This window comes from Brienomyrus brachyistius, unplaced genomic scaffold (genome assembly GCF_023856365.1).
Source record: "Brienomyrus brachyistius isolate T26 unplaced genomic scaffold, BBRACH_0.4 scaffold39, whole genome shotgun sequence".
NCBI lineage: Eukaryota > Metazoa > Chordata > Actinopteri > Osteoglossiformes > Mormyridae > Brienomyrus > Brienomyrus brachyistius.
Window position 1 is genome coordinate 1,508,514 of NW_026042314.1, and position 18,825 is coordinate 1,527,338.

The following is an 18,825-nucleotide window of genomic DNA, read 5'->3' on the forward strand; positions in this document are numbered from 1 at the left end:
GTTATAAACATAAAAAAATGACTACAAACATTAAAAAAAATTAAAAATATAAACCCTATTGTGACGCCCGACCCGTCCGCTCCTCATGTGTGCCACACCCCCTGATTACCCACGTGTGCTTCCCCGATTGTTTCCAGCCCCGTCCGATTATGTTGCCCAGCTTTGGTGTATTTAAGTCCTGGTCTCCCCTGTTTCCGTGTCTGTCATTGTGATGTTACTGGTCTTAGTGGATGTCCGTGCCTGTCCTGAATAAACCCCAGTCTGCCCCGATTTCTGCCTGCCTGCCTGCCTGTTCCTGATCGCTCGCGCTTCCTGAGCGATCTCCCGTCCGGCGTTTGGCGTGACACCTATATTATAGGGAATATGCGAGTCATCGAACTGATATTGTAACGAACCCAAACTAGCGTCAGAGGCTGTGAAAGGAGAACAGATCACCACCAGACTGCAGCTACAGTTACAAAGATAATTTTATTCAGTACAATTCATGCAGCGACCCATCGGGTCGGATCTGGATTCACAAAGAGTTCGGTCCCGCTTTCTCCCCGTAGCAGACCACCCCTTTTTAAGTGTGTGTTATTAACCCACGCTACCGCACAGTAAATCCCGCACCACACAACATCCCCATTAGGGCACGGCACACCAATAGCACTGCAATGCACAGTAATCCCCACACTTCGGGCACAGGCAAGCGTTACGGGACCCGAACCGCCTCTATAGTCCTGTCCCGACCCTAAGCGGTTACACTGCGCATTTAAAACACACAGAACACTCACACAATAAAGACATAGTTAAAACAGAACACCCCCCTCCCCCCGAGGATCAGGACTCTCCCCCGGGGAAGGAATAATCACACCGGTCCGTCACCTAGAACGTCCCACGGAAAGGGAATTTCCCCCCCCCCCTCCAATCCGTCCCTATGAGGGTGCCGCTACTCCCGTCTATCAACCATCCCGTCTAAGCAGTGGTCATAGCCTCCTACCCCCACTGTCCTGACTGCCCTCGCCCTACCGCACCGGGAACTGTCCCTACCGCCCACTCTCTGGCTTCACAGCCGGCAGCCCTAAACGGCATACGAGCGGCACCTCCCTCCCGGACCCCACCCGTACGGTGCCTACCAGACCAAATCTCCCTAACGCGCCTCCCACTCCCTCTCTTAACCCCAGATCCCTCACAACCCAGGTGTGGCCACTTAATTAACTATTACCTTCCACGCCCATCCGTCACCCCCCACACATCAAAATTACACTCCCCCACCCTTAGGGCAGACTCGTCCTTGAGTCACAACATTTCATAGTCCTTGGACCATGTTGGTGGCCTCCTCTGACGTCGCAGACGAGTCTTCTGAACTGGAGCCCCTTCCCTCCGTTCTTGTTCCTTGGCCCCATGCATAGCAGCAGGCCCATCGCTGTGTGGCTCTGGAGGGACCTTACGGGCTCGGCTCCGCCAGGTTCAGGTAGGCTGGTCCCCTTCCCCCTGCTGCCCTCGTCCAATTGCACTTGCCTCTTCTGGCCGATTCGCTGCCATTGCCCACACTTCTAGCCCTGGCACCCCCCCTCCATCTCGCCACCCTTTTCTACTTAGGGCCGTGGTTGCGGATAGCCACCACCAGGGGGGGAATCTTTTAGCTCAGGCAGGGTACCAACAGGCATCACTTGGTCTCTGCCCTCCTGATTGGCAGCCTCTGTTACAGTAGAGAGAAATGGTTTAAGTCGAGGAATGCACCACCACCTCACTTCCCCCTTCCACTGGTACCACTCGATACAATACCTCCGTTATCCTTTCCACCACCTTATATGGACCCTTAAACCTCCTCTGTAACTTTGGACATAACCCCCGTCTTCTAGCCTTCCTCCAAACCCATACCAGTTCCCCTCTGAATAGTACTTGACTTGCGCTCTAAAGTCATACGCTTGCTTCTGCTTACCCGAAGCTCTTGCCTGATGACATGTCACTGCTCCCACCACTGTGGACAATATGTCCCCTAGTCTGGCCACATATTCCGTTACAAAGGAAAATATTTCCCCCTCGTTGAGATTCAACATAACATCCACTGGCAACACTATCTCTTGCCCAAAAACAACCTTGTACGGTGTAACCCCAGTACTAGAGTGAATACTACTCCTGTAAGCCATCATCACACAAGGCAACAAAACATCCCAATTGGACTGATTTTCCTCCACAAAGAGAGACAACATTGCCAACAATGTCCTGTTAAACCTCTCAATCATCCCATCTGACTGGGGGTGATAAGCTGATGTCTTAGTCTTTTGAATGTTCAACAATTGACACACCTCTTTAAATAAATTTGATTCAAAATTGCGACCCTGATCTGTATGGATAGAGCGACAGACCCACTGCTCCGCCAAGACCTTGGCCACAGTGGAAGCTTCCTGATTAGGGAGAGGGAATGCCTCAGTCCATTTTGAGAAATAATCCCCAATGACCACAATGTACTTATTTATCCCTGGAGTTACCGGTAATGGCCCTAAAATGTCCAATGCTACCCGTTCATATGGCCTAGCGGTTACAACAGACTGCAGCGGGGCACCTCCCTGTTTCCCCACCACTTTCCGGGAACCACAATCCACACACTCCCGACACAAGTGCTTAACATCCCCAAACCATCCCAGCCAATAAAAGCGATCTTTCACCTTTGCTTGCAACTTTTGTATTCCCAAATGACCCCTAGTGGTAGCATCATGCAACTGCCTCAAAATTTCTGGCACCAAAGACTTGTCGATAACAACCTGGACTTGGTTTGCTGCATCAGAATGCAAAGGTGGATATCGTACCAACCTAGAACCCTGCACCTGCAACTGATCCCACACTGATGCATATTTCCACAACTCATTTGGAGGCTGACTACCTGCCCTCCCTCCCTTCCTTTAAAGCAAAAATCTCCCGCAGCTCAGCATCTCCTTGCTGATCCTGCCCCAGCTCATCACACTCCTCCTGACATGCCACTGCCTCCTGACACACCTCTTTCACCGCACATATCACCTCTCCCCCTTTTTCCTGGGTAGCTGGCAGTGAGTCTGAGGTTACTGGCAGAAAAGCGGGCACTCTAGAGAGGGCATCCGCATTAGCGTGTCCCCGACCCGGCCGATGCACTCTCTTATATTGGAAGCTGGCCAGCTGCTCCACCCACCTAGCCAACTGTCCCTCTAAACCTTGGAAATTATGCAACCATCTTAAGGAGTTATGATCTGTCCGTAAGACGAACTCCTTCCCCAACAAGTATTATTTAAAATGTTTTATGAAGGTAACCATACTTAACTCCTACTTGGTTGTTGCATATTTCCTTTCTTGTTTAGTCAAAGCCCTACTAGCATATGCTATCACCTGTTCCCGTCCCCCTTCTACCTGGGACAATACTGCCCCAATACCTGCATCACTCGCATCCGTATCTAATATAAAGGTTTTATTAGGGTCGGGGTAAGACAGGACTGGTACAGACATCAAACTAAGTTTGAGCTGTTCAAATGCTGCCTGACAAGCTTCTGTCCATGTAAACCGTCTGCCCTTCTCGGTCAGCTGGAGCAGAGGACGAGCAAGTTCAGCAAAACCCCGAATAAACCTCCTACAATAAGAGGCAAGGCCCACAAAACTCCTCCCCTCTGTCTGATTTTTAGGCACCGGCCACTGGCGCACAGCTTCCACTTTAGCCGGATCAGCTTTCACACCCCTAGCCGATATTATATGACCCAAATACTGCACTTCTGTGGCAAACAAGTTACAGTTCGCCGGTTTAACCTTCAGATTAGCCTGACGCAATTTCGTTATAACCTCATCCACATGGTCCAGATGTTCTTGAAAGGTACGGCCAAATATTATTGTATCGTCTAAGTACACCAAACAAGTAGTCCACTGAAGACTCGCCAACTCTAAATCCATGAGACGCTGAAAAGTTCTCAGACTGTTACACAGGCCAAAACTCAGCACATTAAATTGGAAAAGGCCTGACGAGTGATATCTTATCTTTTGGATCCACCTCGACTTGCCAGTACCCACTGGCTAAATCCAATGTAGAAAACCAGCAAGCCTTGCTCAAACTACCCAACGCATCATCAATTCGGGGTAAGGGGTACGTGTCTTTACGGGTAACATCATTCAATTTGCGATAATCAACGCAAAACCGAAGGCCACCATCTCGCTTCCGTACCAGAACCACCGGCGCTGCCCAAGGGCTATTCGAGGGCTGAATGATGTTATTCTCCAGCATCTTCTTTAAGTGACCAGATACTTCCTCCTGCAAATGGAAGGGGACACGGCGGGGAGGCAACTTTACCGGCTTCGCCTCACCAGTATCAATGTTATACAACATCAGGCGAGTTCTCCCCAAATCTCCCTCTCCGGCACTAAATACAGACAAATTCTTCTGCAACGCGATATAAATACCAGTCATATCGGATGAGGCAAACCCCTTCTGGTGCAATCAAAATATGTTACAAGCCTATCGACTGTCCAGGGCACAACAGAATCCTCCTCATCCTCACCCAGGTCTACATTCTCTGCTTTCCGACTCACCTCAATACCCGTATGCAAGGTACCTACCCTCATCCCCCCATCATTATATTACACTGGCTAGATGCCGAATCCAAAGGCTCCAACATACCCTCAAAAGCAGCCCCACCTGTATTCTCCACCTTACCAGCAATGATTGCCTCACTTCGAGGGGGGGGGGATTACAGTATCTTCTGGAACCATGACGACCCGAGGCTTGTCCACATCTGCTGGCACAAGGAGAGGTAATAATTGACCCATAACCCGACACTCCTTCCTACCAAAATCCAACACCACCCCATATTTACTTAGAAAGCTTTTCATCCCCTCTTGCATCTTAGACACCGTGGTACGAAGCGATTTTACCTCCTGCCTTAACTCCTCTACCACCCCCAACAACACCTCCATTTGTTCATCCCTTTCTAATTTATGCTCCACCACTCCCCTCACTTTAACGTCAGGTGGCAAAGAAGTCTGCTCCAAACTTCTCAGCAACTCCATTTCAGAAGCAAGTTCAATGACATCTTCCAGCGTATTAGGCTTGGCACTACACAGGCTAACCCGAAAATCACCGGTAGCAAAATGCGTAATAAACTGGTCTCCTGCCAACAGATCACAAATCCGATGATCAGCCGTGGGATAAGCCCTAGCGGCTAATCTCCGTAAGGCGTTACCAAATTCCCTTGCCGTCTCGCTATGCAGGCGGCGACGGGTGGTAAAACTAGCTCTATTCCAATCACTACTATCACCAGGTTCAAAACACCTTGCCATAGCCGCTTTTAACAACCCATAATTACTTTTAGCGTCACTCGGCATCCCACTATACATCTCTCTAGCACGGCCAGACAACAGCAAAGACATAAACTTAATTTTCAGAGACTCATCCCACCTGTTTACCTCAGGCGCCAGATAAAATTGTTCCGACCAGTCAGACCACTCACGCCCCACACCATTAAAAGTTTCCGGTATAAATATTGGGTGAGCAGGGGGGGCCACCGGGAGATTGAGAAAACACTCTCTACACGTATAACAGGACAATCAGCGCCCTCATAATTAGGAGATTGTACACTATCCTCCGCCTCTGATATGTTAAAGCTAATTCTAGGTTTCTAAACGGGAAAACCACAAAGGAAAGAAATGATCCCACCGCTGCCACCAGTCAGACCTACAGTGTGAGGTGTAGAGCTGGGTGGCGTTCGATGCCATTGGCTTTAGATAAACTGAACTGTCAGCGCTGTCACTCTAGCTTCACCATCCCTTGTGGAACTGGAGTGCTGACATTTCAGGGACTCCCCATGCCTGCATTCCCACTTGCCTCTCCCTCCTACTTATGCTGCCATTGCCATATCTGCCGGAGCTTGCACTTTGCACTTCATATTGCACTCACCTAACTGTTAGCACTGCCTATAGTCTCCCCTATACTTTGACTAATTGCACATTTTATTTCCCCAACTCCTCCTGGGGTGTGCTGCCTGGAGACCTCAATCTATCAAGATTTTCAGCACACCCTGCTACATGTGACATGTACCCATGACGTCCTTGCATCCAGCTCGCGTTCTGCCTGTGCCATCTTCCATGTATGACCCGCTGCCTAATTACTTCTGGTTGCCTGGCGATTGGAAGGAGAGTCGGCACGGGCTTGTCATCACCTCCCTGCTCCCCGGTTGTGCCTCAAATCCTATGATTTGGACAATGTGACTTGGCACTTAGCCATCTCTTCTATTGGACTCTCCCTGCCGGCCCCTGGAGGTTGGGCTCCCCCTTTGAGTCTGGTCCCTCCCAAGGTTTCTTCCTTCTAGAGAGTTTTTCCTTGCCACTGTCACCTATGTCTTACTCACTGGGGGCTTTGGGTGGGGATGCTGTAAAGCGCTTTGAGACAATGTATTGTTGGGATAACGCGTCATACAAAAATAAATTTGTTGTTTTTCTGTTTTAAAACCAAATGGGAAAACCATAAAATCACCTTTTTTTGTTTCTTTTCTATGAGTAAATTCAGATCTAACAGATACCAGAGATGTAAGATACAGCCTAATGTGAACTTTATCTTAATTTTACAACATTAACAGTCCCAGTCATAAGCTTGGAAACACCCACCCTTAGAATGGTGTATTTTTGTAATATTTTCTACATTTTAGGATAAAATATGAAGCCTGATTTTTTGTTTTCTGCTTTTCGCTTTTTCCCCTTCTGACAGAAAAACCAAAAAAGGCTGCTGTTGTTTAGTTTTCCTGATTTCGTTTTGGACTGGAAAACCCAAGGACAAACGATACATGGACTTTTTGCATTTGTTTGGCTTTAATGTGTTTGATATAAACCTAGAGTTGAGAACCTACAGATGTGTGTGTTTGTATGAGTAATCCATCCATCCATCCATCCATTTTCCAAACCGCTTATCCTACTGGGTCGCGGGGGGTCCGGAGCCTATCCCGGAAGCAATGGGCACGAGGCAAGGAACAACCCAGGATGTGGGACCAGCCCATCGCAGGGCACACTCACACACCATTCACTCACACATGCACACCTATGGGCAATTTAGCAAGTCCAATTAGCCTCAGCATGTTTTTGGGCTGTGGGGGGAAACCAGTGTACCTGGAGGAAACCCCACGACGACATGGGGAGAACATGCAAACTCCACACACATGTGACCCAGGCGGAGACTCGAACCCGGGTCCCAGAGGTGTGAGGCAACAGTGCTAACCACTGCACCACCATGTCGCCTGTTGTATGAGTAATATAATGTAAAAATTTAATTCTATTTTATGTCCAGTACAAAGGGCAAGCATATCATACAGGTAAAACACCCACATTTAAAAAATGTTTTCATGAAAGTCTGTAACAGTAGAGTGAAGGAACTGACCAGTGCCTGGGCTACTGATATATGGTATGATGATGACCATTGAATGTTTCTCAACTTTTTAACCCTAAAAAAACACACCACTTCCAGAGATGATGATATATATATAATTTATTTAAAATGTAATGTTTCCTGGGGGCTGGGGAGGACACCTGCAGGAGAGAGACAGATATTGATCATGTAAACATCCTTCAGCAGTGCAGTAGTCATACTTCACATTTTTTATTGGGATTGTTTGGCGGGGGGGGGGGGCACATGCAGCCATGGTACCTAAGCTCTGCTCAAGTGAGATCTGAGTTACAGGGAAAGGTCCATAGACCTTGTTTATATGCTGCTGTTCCACAGACTTCCAGTAGGGGCTCCATGTGAGGAAAGAGTGAGGGCTATGCTCTCTCTCAAGTACACACAGAGTCACAGAGTAGGTCAAAGAAGCGAAAACAAAGTACCATACCTGAGTTGTTGTCACTGAACACGAAGTCCCGGTTTGCTCCAAACTACAGGTGAGAAAGGCCCTCCTCTAAACTGGCCTCTCTCATGCGGGACGGGGGCCGTAAGGTGGCGTGGACCTCAGGAGCAGCGTGCAGCAGTATGAGCAGCCATGCCTGTGCCAGCAGCACCACTGCCTGTACCCGGTTGTCCCATGTTGGGGACAGGCCAAGCGCCGCGTTGCCATACAGGCAGAAGGTGATCCAGGCCACCCACAGCAGGACTGAGGCCAGGCAGGTGATGAGCAGCCACGCGGTCCTGCACCTCCACCGAGGCTGCTGCCTCCACAGACTGCAGGCCGCCCCCACCAGTGCTGCCAGGAGCAGGACCAGCACATACGTGGTGGCCAGCGCAAAGTCCAGCGGCTGGTATTCACAGGCTGGCTGGCACGTGGACATCGTGGCTAGAAGGATCCACTCCGGATCCAACACGGCCAAGGCCACCGCCAGCCCCATCAGTTGACCTGTGCTGGGGCTATGAGCACCTTGTCCCAACCGGCGCAGTCGCAGACCCTGGAACACTAGGCAGGTGTTGCAGATAGCAAGCAACACCCCCCTCAGGACACGCCGGGCGAAGCAGAGGCTCTCTTGGTGCTCAGCGATGTATCCCAGGCTGAGGCCACAAAGCCCAAATATGGCAGCGAGCAGCAGGAGTAGCGGCGCCACCCCGCTGCGCTCCTCAGCCTCTGTGATCTTCCGCAGGCGACACAGTACCACCAGGAGCAGGATCAGCGAGGCGAGGGCCGCCGCCGCTGCCGCCACCACCACCACCAAGCCCCACACCGCATCCAGCTCACACAAGGCCGTGTAGGGCCTTGTCAGGATGGAGCCGGATCCGCAAGGCGAAGCTTCGTCCCATGAAGAGCTGCCCCCCACCAGGGACAGGACGAGGAAGGTGAAGAGATTGATAGAGGGAGCCATCACTGGCAGGGAGAGAGAAAGGAATCATTTAATGGGTTGAAGAAGTATTAGTCCATTAAACGCAATGTAGCCTGCTGCTGTGCAGGACACATCACAGGCGACACGCTGAGCATGCTGACAACTGAGCAATGGACTTCTACAGTCTGAGACTACATGCACTTTCTTAAAAAGCAGTAATCAATGCCATGTCAACCAGCTGAACAACTTCACAAGTAAATCGGCACATTATATAGGCCACCATCGTTACAAAAATTTATTATTATTTAAATTCAGGGGTCTCAAACAAATTACTGTATCTGGCCGGCCGATATCAGAGAAAAATTAAAACCATGTAATGTCATTCCAGCGCAATTGACACCCGCCAGTCTGCATGTTTTGCGGTCAGGAGTTTAGCATCTCCCAGCGTTTTTTTTAGTTTAAGACCTTTGATCTAAGTGAAGTATACATTTTGAAGGGGAGGCCTTACCTTCACTGTCAATGTCTTTCAGCTTCACTTGCTCTTACAACACGTACGATGCACTCACGAATCGTTTGTGTTTGCTTCTCCCTTATCAAACAGATTATTTATAAGCGGTGCATCATGACGTAGTACTGCATTTTTTACGTAATGGAACGCTAACGTTCTAAATAGGGTGGGGGCAGGGAGGGGGCATTAAGTGTCATCCTTTTTGTGTTTACTTTTGAAAAATTGAGATATAACCTTTAAAAAGCACGGATATAATGTAAGAAACTTTTTAAAAAATAAATACAAATAAAAACGAGCAAATGCATTCAATCTCATTTCTTGTAGCTAGTGCTGGAAACTTTGGTGGACACCAATAACGATATATTTTTGTCCAGTAATATTACCAATACCTAATGTTTGTCCAAACCCATGCAGCGCTCTAAGAAACTCCAGCTTCTGCGATTCCCCCTGCAGACCGCTACGGCTGATACAAAGACAAATGCGCAAAAGATGCTAGTAAGATACAGAGATTGGTCATTGGTTAATATTATATAAATATATTATATAAAATTAATAATATGACAAGTGGCAGTATTGCTACACGATTAAATAAACGACAAAAACAATAATAATGACTGATAAGTCATAACGCGTTTTTTTCTTTGATGGTGATAACATGTACATGCAGTACACCGATACCGAAATAAGAGAATTAATGCTATTAGCAGAAAATTATTACTGGAGACATAATTGTTAGGACACCCTCGGCAGGGAAACGCGGAGCCAGGAATGCGGAACAGCGCGATCTTTATTAGATCGAGCAGGTAACAGGCTTTCAATGGGCCAGGCAAGAAGAATGGTCGGGGACAGAAGGTAGATTCGGTAGCCGGGGAGATCCAGTCCAACAGGCAGGCACAGGACATGGAGACGAAGGGAAGGGGAGACGAGAGATCCTGGGGCTGGCAGGGAAGGCAGGACGGGAGGTTCAGGGACGAGGGCTGCTCTGGGAAAGGAAGGCAGGCAAGGTAAGGAACGAGGGAATGACACTGGACAAGCAAGCGCTTGATATAGAAATGAAACATTGGCAATACTTCGCAACCCCCGTTGCGTGTGCTGTCCCTTTGTAGTGTCCAGTATGCAGGCTTAATTGATGACATCCGCCGATGTACGTGACAATAGTTATGTTTCTTCCCGTTTGCAATCAAAGTGTGAGCTTCGGGCGTGACGTTAAGCGGAATCCCAGACCGATTGTATAAAAACGCAACAGGCTTCATTTGAGACTGTATAGGCTTCTGAATTTTTCGTATAGGCTTAATTTGAGTCTGTTTTCAAAGTAAATTAAAAAAATATAGATAACTGATATGTTATCAGTTAATTTTTCAAATATTCTCATTAAAGTGCTTCTGTTGAGAGGGCTTAAATTACGAAAATGTTAACATTGTTCAGTTATTTTTATGTCCAGTGTTGTGGAGTAGCTAACTAAAATGAACGACGCTACTAACTTTACTTCTTTCAGTAGCTTATCGGTAGAGCAAATACTTTTAAAACGCTGTAGCTTTTCCAGTAACTTTTTTTCCTTTTTTTTTTACAAATAGCGATATAGCAGCGACATCGTCAAAAATATTACAGGTCGTCGATCGCTGTCAAAAATATATTTTCATTTCAACATTATTTTCCGCGTTTTTTAATTCATTTGGTTTTTGATGTAGTTAGCATCTCCCTAGCACGGCCACACAATAGCAAAGACATAAACTTAATTTTCAGAGAATCATCTCACCTGTTTACCTCAGCCGCCAGATCAAATTGTTCCGACCAGTCAGACCACTCACGCCCCACACCATTAAAAGTTTCCGGTATAAATATTGGGTGAGCAGGCGGGGCCACTGGGAGATTGAGAAAACACTCTCTAGACGTAACAGGACAATCAGCGCCCTCATAATTAGGAGATTGTACACTATCCTCCGCCTCCGACATGTTAAAGCTAATTCTAGATTTCTAAACGGGAAAACCACAAAGGAAAGAAATGATCCCACCGCTGCCACCAGTGCAACTAACCTAAACTAGCGTCAGAGGCTGTGAAAGGAGAACAGATCACCACCAGACTGCAGCTAAAAGTACAAAGATACTTTTATTCAGTACAATTCATGCAGCGACCCGTTGGGTCGGATCTGGATTCACAAAGAGTTCGGTACCGCTTTCTCCCCGTAGCACACCACCCCTTTTTAAGCGTGTGTTAACCCACGCTACCACGCAGTAAATCCCGCACCACACAACATCCCTATTAGGGCACGGCACACCAATAGCACTGCAATGCACAGTAATCCCCACACTTCGGGCACAGGCAAGCGTTACGGGACCAGAACCGCCTACTGTATATGGTCCTGTCCCGAACCCTAAGCGGTTACACTGCGCATTTAAACCACACGTAACACACATACAATAAAGACATAGTTAAAACAGAACACCCCCTCCCCCGCCAGGGATCAGGACCCTCCCCCGGGGAAGGAACAATCACACCGGTCCGTCACCTAGAATGTCCCACGGAAAGGGAATCCCACCCCCCCACCGCCAATCCGTCCCTATGAGGGTGCCGCTACTCCCGTCTATCAACCACCCCGTCTAAGCAGTGGTCATAGCCTCCTACCCCCACTGTCCTGACTGTCCTCGCCCTACCGCACCGGGAACTGTCCCTACCACCCACTCTCTGCCCTAAACGGCATACGAGCGGCACCTCCCTCCCGGACCCCACCCGTACGGTGCCTACCAGACCAAATCTCCCTAACGCGCCTCCTACTCCCTCTATTAACCCCAGATCCCTCACAACCCAGGTGTAGCCACTTAATTAACTATTACCTTCCACGCCCATCCCTCACCCTCCACATGCACACATATCATCATTACACAGTATTTGAGGGATGGAGGGATGAGAAGAGTGGGATAGAGGGAAATATAAGGAGAAGGAGGTTCCTCGGAGCTCCGAGATGTGTTTGGCTGTAATAAATCTGGAATATAGCTATATGACATAGTTTTTGATAACACCAGCATTTATTTTTTAGGTTTGTCGAGCTCCGTCAAAACAATTAGAACGAGTCCATTATGTAACTGGAACCCCTCTCACATGTAAACACAGTGACACGCTACAGCGTTGGTTTGTTGTCTGAGGCTATGATACTGACCACAAACACATTCTCAAATTTCACTGCACCAATCACAGCATATGCAGGCAGAAAAATGATAGCAAACAACATTCAGTATTAGACTCTAAAACCGTCTGTAATGTCTGTGTTTATCCAGTGGACCATAAATTAAAATAAGCTTTCCTATTTCAGTTTCTTTCAGATGTTATAAAGTAGTAAATAAAGAATCATATTAATTAAACCATGTATTACTGAGGCGGCATGGTGGTGCAGTGGTTAGCACTGTTGCCTCACGCCTCTGGGACCCGGGTTCGAATCTCCGCCTGGGTCACATGTGTGTGGAGTTTGCATGTTCTCCCCATGTTGTCGTGGGGTTTCCTCCGGGTACTCCGGTTTCCCCCCACAGTCCAAAAACATGCTGAGGCTAATTGGACTTGCTGAATTGCCCATAGGACTGCATGTGAGAGTGGATGGTGTGTGTGTGCCCTGCGATGGGCTGGCCCCCCATCCTGGGTTGTTCCCAGCCTCGTGCCCATTGCTTTCGGGATAGGCTCCGGACCCCCCGCGACCCAATAGGATAAGCAGTTTGGAAAACGGATGGATGGATGGATGTATTACTGACTATCAGACAACTTCAACAAGTTACCAAATGGATGCAAAATCAAAGATATTCATTTGCGCCTGGCACTAACCATGTACTCCTTCACAGTACTAAGCCATAGAAAGGGCCCCAATGAAACCCCTGCATTCCTGCATCGCAGATACTCTAATCTCAGCATTTATAAGATTATATTTGTACTACCTGCCAATTTTTATATTAGATGAGACTAAAAATTGAGAAATATCTATATGCAGAAGTAGTTTTTCCTGATAAGAAGGATAATATCAAGACTGTCAGCATTTACAAATCGAATTATGACATATCTGAGTAGCCCAGACTGTCCGGAAAATGGCTGACTAATGTACATACAGTGTAATAAACTTATAATCAAATGGATAGAAAAACGCTCAATAATGGACAGGATTCAAAGGGTAAATAAGGTGCATCATGTGGAAGAGAAGTTAGGTGGCGTTGGGGTGCATTGTGAGTTTCATCTGGTAGCTAGAAGGGAATAAACAGGGCTTTGGGGGAGGGGGGGGGACTTCTCCGGGGGCTACATCGCTCTACCTTTTTTTAAAATGATTTATTAAAAAAAAATCTTTTCTTCTTACACTATAATGGCAGGTTTAGGACTAATACAGTACAGTCATAACCAGTGTCAAGGATTCTATGCATCGCTACACAGAGACAAGTCCATATATTGAGCCCAAGGCTAAAATTGTGGTTTACTTACAAGTGCACTTTGCTGGGCAGTGGGGGTGTTTGTCCTTCTCTGCTCACATTTTCCCCTCTTATCCTGTCTTCTCCTCCGCAGCCCTTCCTCCTTCTCTCTGTTGCTCCTATATTCCCTCCCCTCCAGTCATCTATGTTCTCCTTCCTCTGTGGTCTCTCCTCTTCTCCCATTCTTCAGTTATACTGTCTTCTCCGCTCTCCCTGTATCCCTCCTGTCTTCTGGTCCTGTCGTCTCTTCTCCAGTCATCCCCTGCTTCTCAGTCATCTCTGCATCTTTTCTCTCATTTGTTTGCTTATTCTTTGATTGTTTGTGTTATTCGTTAACCCACCACCCCATGCTGGATGAGTCTTGATGTTTTTTGTTCTTTTTAAAGTTAGGCTTCTTCCTTTGTTTTTGTGCCATATCTTCTGCCCTCTTCTGGTTGCGGCAGTGCATGACACGGCTGGAAAAATAGGGTTTATTACAACACACACATCAAAACCAAAAGGATGAGGATGGATCCAAAATAAACTGCAAATGACCAGGAATGAACTAAATGATGGAATAAACACAACTAGAGAACTATATACATACATACATACATACAACATACAGCTATAATGAAGCATCAAAGAACAGAAGCAGAACAGGCACTTAAATACACAGCTAACAAGACACAATGCAGGACAGTGAGAATCATAACCAATAACAAGGACTGAGGGCAACCCAGGAACAGGCGTTACAGTTAAACAGCACTGGTGAAATCAAAGTGACCTTTCAGCCACATGGTCAGCTCTGCATCGCCCTCTGCTGTTTGCATTAGAAGCTGCTTGAAATTCCCACTCTCCTTACCAACACCTCGAAAAGCCAGGCCTTGCCGTGCCAAGTACTTAAGTTCAGAAGATTTTTCCTCACTTGCTGCTGCTCTTTCCAGCTCATCTGAAGGTTGAATATTAACAGGATTGATCTTCTGAATCCATGTCATCAGTGCTAATCTGTGGCACTGCCTGTCTTTATGTGCACTGAATTTCCCCAGTGCCTTTTCCAGTTTCACATGCCAGTCTTCACAAGAGCTGAATGTGTCTTTCATGCCAGTTTAGACATTTGTGTTACAAATTATACAGTAGAAACAAAGAACCCCCCTTAAGACGAGGGGGGGCTGTAAGGGAGCCCAGTGTGATCTTTAAACCATTTCTCCTGAAAGCAGGGTCTCCTGTTTGATAGACGTGACATTTACATTTGGCTGATTTGGTGAAGGTCCAAGCTCCTCCCCCCTCCTCCCTAATACACCTTCATCTTCACCTGCCTGTCTGCTCTCTCTCTCTCTCTCTCTCTCTCTCTCTCTCTCTCTCTCTCTCTCTCTCTCTCTCTCTGCTATTGACTCACACTCAGTCTCCCTGATTAAATGCTGTATCTGAAATACACACCACAGGCCAAACTAAGAAGCATATTAAACTAACATCAGGATCAGGCTGCTGTGACGTCATTATTCACTCTTAACCATCAATATTTGCTCCTTTTCTCACTCCCCTCCATGTCGCCTGCATTCTCTGCCGTCAGCAGCCTCTTGCTGTCTCTCCCTCTTCATCTTTACTCTCAGCACAGCAGAGTTTACATGAAAGCAGTTATCAGTAAACAAGTGGTGTTTCTTGGCATGATGCTCAGGAATGGATTTCTAAGGATTTGTTACCTGAATGGGATGATTAATATATGAAGAACCTTTGACTCACATACTGTATACGTCTATCATCTGACTGGCACTAATTATCTCACTGTCTCTACTTACTTTCCTGCTTTTCTGTGGTTGCCCAAAACCTCACGATTGTCACACTTCCTCTTCATGATGACAAGCTACTCACTGTGAATAAAAGCTGACTGTAATAAAACTACCTGCATTTAAATCACACATTAATAACGCAAAATACCTTAAGTAAGCAAGTATAGCTTTCTACAGTAATGGAATATAAAATTAATTAAACCTATTACTGTCTACAAAATAACACATTCAGCACTATATCAGACTTTACATCAGCTTTCTGACCATTATAAATATACCTGAGTGAGCACCGTTGTTAGTTTCTAGGAGAATGTGCAGTTAATAACATTTCCAGGTAATTTAACCAGCGTAACTGCACATGAGGCAATTATTATAATTATAAACGTAGTAGGGGTAGGGGGCGATATAGAGCGAAAGGGTGACTACGCCACTCTGTAACTGTCGCTAAGACGGTTATTTTATAATCACCTTTTGCTGGTTTGATTTAATATAGAATGTATACTGTGAAATGTATGCCAGTGCCCTCTGCTGACTATTTAATTGATCCGTGTTAACCCTTGAATACATGGTCATGTGACGGAATAGGGTAGGAGTAAATGCATGCTGGGAGATTCATGGAGTCAACTTGTGGTTTGTCGGCTTGTCACGGCAGGATCTGTAATAACTCCTAAGCATTTGGTCAGAAGGCGCACACGGTAATTTATATTTATTGTATTTACTTGTTGTCTTGTATTGAAAAGTGGAATTGCGGTGATGTATGAGCCGCTGTTTAGCGGTAATATCATGGATCTTTTAGAATGTCTTGTAAGATTAAATGTAATGCAGGAATTTAATAATATGTGTATTTTATAGTTTTTCACGGCGTCTAGAAGAATAAAGACGGAATAAACTTCAACATCTGTCAGGCGTATGTTTTCTGTACCAGATGAAGAACTTTGGGAGCTGTTATATCTTCTATAGTAAAGGTAACCTTACAGTAAATGACGTCTGCTGTCATCTGACGCTATATAGAAAATGTAATTAAATAAGATTAAATTTACCTTCTGCGAGGGGCACCCTAATATAATGATATATATAATAATTATAATATAATATAATTATATAATTATAATAAATATAATATAATTATAATATAATAATACACTGCTGTCTGTCTGCCATAAAATAAATAAAAGGGGGAATTGGAATTGCATATGACTATGGAGATTTTTACTAATTCACATAAGGGACAGCATAAAGGGTTGTTTAATTCAGTATCAGAGGAATTCATATATTTGTGTGATTATGATAATCACACTATTATAACTTGATAGTACATCTCTTGAATTGAACTAATTACAGTGTCATGTATAACACTGCACTTTTTAATACATTGTCTGGCAGAACAGACTGCAAAACTGTAGTCTCAATGGAAAGCTGGATGAAATTCCTAGGGTGGCGTAGTCAGCTGTCCACTGAGTCTACAGTTTTGTAGTTTGGTCTGTCACAGTCTGGCGCAGTTGGCAGGATCATCGTCCTGAGAGCAGAGACGCGTGTTCAGTGTGAATGACTCTTCAGTTGTTTTTCTATTTTTAATTACTTTTTTATTCCTATCCATGTCTTTTTTTCCTTTTGTATGCTCATTATTCAGCCAGTACAGCTGTTTTTATTGTAGTCGAAAACAACAGTGAGTGCCAGTCACTGGCAAATCCCTTGGTTCCCGGTTCCACTCCATCTGTCCTCTGGTGGTCCCCTTGAGCTGTGGACCCCTTTCCAGTGTTCTGCAGCCAGATCCTCCTGAGCCGCACGGAAGCGGAAGTTGGCAAAGTGAGATGCGGCAGTAGGCCTATGCATGCAATTGACTGGAGTATGGAGAGTAAAGCCTTTCGTTTTCTTTAATAAAAGTTGTCCGTGTATTTTCTCATATGCGAGGACATCACAACTGCCACTGCACTTGTTGATGTGTACGTGTGCCCTATTCAAACAATAAAGAGAAACTACATGCAGCACTGAAAAACTATTCCACGGCCAAAAAAAATTTAAACATTCTTTCTATATCAGAAGCTAGTCTCTGACTGAAATTTCTATAAATCTTTATATAAACTGATAGCAATTAACCTAAGAGTGCATGCTTGGATTGTAGTATCTGCATGTACTGTGGAACTAAAAAGAATCATAATCAACATATATAATTACGTAAATGAAAAACAAATACGTTGCATTTTCCTTAATAGTTTTGCACGTTGCCATAATTTATATTTAATTTAAAGTATGAAGCACCCAAGCTAAGTTTATGTTGAAATAATACTCAAGATTCTTACCGTAAGTCTTTACTCTGGCACAGTGGTGGATCTAGAAAATTTTACATGGGGTGGCAAGAGATTTTAACAGAGTGGCATGGAGGTTCAGTGAGAAACCGACTATCATTCAGAATCGTGGAGCTCAGGAACATACTTACACTGAAAAAGTGACAATTTATCTAAGCATTTGGACTCTCATGGTTAAAACAATGCTGATTGTACTTTTCATTATCACTGACCAGTTGTTTTTCTTTGTTGTGCTGTGCAGCAGAATGTTTCACAAACATATCCAAATTAAGAGCCTTTGCACGCTGATTCTCAATGCTCAGCAGAGTTTCCAGGTCCGCGGTGTTCATGCCCAGTTGTGCTATTTTGAAAACATAGTTTCGGGTAAATATTAGGAGGTCATGGGTTGCGGATTTTTGGGCTGATTTCATAATGTTATACAGCAGCAGACTGCAAGGGGAAAAAGAAACTAATTATTATCAGTGCAAGTGGCTCCTAATCCTGAGTAATGCTGGATCTCTAGCCACTTAAAGTAAGAGACAGATGCACACGGAAAGCAGGGCTGCCGACTACCATGCATCTGGCATGACTTTCACGCTCTCAGACACTCACGCAAGGAATCTTCCACTATATTATTCCACTATGAGCCTAAATGTAGCTCCATCAGAAGCGTTGGTGTAGTTTGCAAACCCTACATACCATTTAGAACAGGGGTCACCAACATGGTGCCCACTGGCACCAGGATGCCCCCAAGGACCACATGAGTCGCCCACGGACCTGTTCTAAAAATACCACAACTCACCAGTGGGCAGCGACTAAAATTTAATTTTATCTTGTTGCTATTCTTCTTTAATCACATTTGTATTTATATAGATTTGAAAATGACAATATCCAAAAAAGCATTTAAAACGTGTTTATTCTACATGAAGTTTAGATAAGTTTAGGTAAAGTCTGTTCTGGTAGCCTTTGTATGGCTCAGTACCCGTGAAGTAGCTCTCAGTTTCAAAAAGGTTGCTGACCCTTGATATATAGTATACCCCAATCTTGGGTGATATATCCTAATCAGTAAAATAACAGTCGGCTAAATTCCGCATAGTGATCTCAT

At 45.6% G+C, this 18,825-nt stretch overlaps 2 protein-coding genes across 2 annotated transcripts in view; one reads left to right on the forward strand and one right to left on the reverse strand.

The window, feature by feature from the left end:
* LOC125722505 (uncharacterized) overlaps window positions 1–18,825 on the forward strand; it is a 107,748-nt gene that overhangs the window by 72,364 nt on the left and 16,559 nt on the right. The window lies entirely within an intron of this gene.
* LOC125722490 (G-protein coupled receptor family C group 5 member B-like) lies at window positions 7,461–9,718 on the reverse strand. The gene is made up of 4 exons (XM_048998675.1): window positions 9,619–9,718; window positions 9,230–9,310; window positions 7,809–8,765; window positions 7,461–7,509 (listed from the first exon to the last, which is right to left on the reverse strand). Exon 3 carries the CDS (start codon window positions 8,761–8,763, stop codon window positions 7,852–7,854), a length of 912 nt encoding a protein of 303 aa, XP_048854632.1. The 5' UTR covers window positions 8,764–8,765; window positions 9,230–9,310; window positions 9,619–9,718; the 3' UTR covers window positions 7,461–7,509; window positions 7,809–7,851.

Bases quoted from the DNA above. Each gene is read 5' to 3' on its own strand.
- LOC125722490 (XM_048998675.1), bottom strand. From the start codon at position 8,763: ATGGCTCCCTCTATCAATCTCTTCACCTTCCTCGTCCTGTCCCTGGTG.